Source organism: Neophocaena asiaeorientalis, unplaced genomic scaffold (assembly GCF_003031525.2).
Source record: "Neophocaena asiaeorientalis asiaeorientalis breed wild unplaced genomic scaffold, Neophocaena_asiaeorientalis_V1.1 scaffold104, whole genome shotgun sequence".
Lineage (NCBI taxonomy): Eukaryota > Metazoa > Chordata > Mammalia > Artiodactyla > Phocoenidae > Neophocaena > Neophocaena asiaeorientalis.
This window is the reverse complement of record NW_020175679.1, coordinates 2,391,315-2,391,655: the sequence shown is the minus strand read 5'-3', so window position 1 is coordinate 2,391,655 and position 341 is coordinate 2,391,315. Positions and strand designations below refer to the sequence as shown.

The 341-nt window shown below is 64.2% G+C and overlaps 1 protein-coding gene across 1 annotated transcript in view; it reads left to right on the top strand.

Annotated features, from left to right (window-relative positions):
- The window catches only part of EXOC3 (exocyst complex component 3), a 22,941-nt gene extending 22,606 nt beyond the window's left edge, over positions 1–335 (top strand). The window contains exon 11 of the mRNA XM_024731956.1: positions 1–335. This exon is cut by the window's left edge and continues 12 nt beyond it. Coding sequence (XP_024587724.1) covers positions 1–159 — 159 coding nt within the window. The 3' untranslated portion in view covers positions 160–335.
- The last annotated feature ends 6 nt before the right edge of the window (positions 336–341 follow it).

Sequence of the window (341 nt, the reverse complement as noted above, 5' to 3'; positions counted from 1 at the left end):
GGCGCGCTGCTGGCCGTGCGGGGGGACGCCAGCCGGGACATGAAGCAGACCATCATCGAGACGCTGGAGCAGGGCCCGGCCCAGGCGAGTCCAGACTACGTGCCCATCTTCAAGGATATCGTGGTTCCTAGCCTGAACGTGGCCAAGCTCCTCAAGTAGCCGGCGGGGCCCCCCACCAGGCGTCAGCTGCGTGTCTGGGGACGGCCTTGTCTCGGGAGAGCTCCCCCTTGCCTCTGCGCTGTGTACACACTTCTGAAACTGCTGCTCAGTAGAGTCTGGACTTCTGATGGGACGTGAGGGCTTCCCGCTGTGAGGGTCTCTTCCTGGTGATGAGCCAGCCT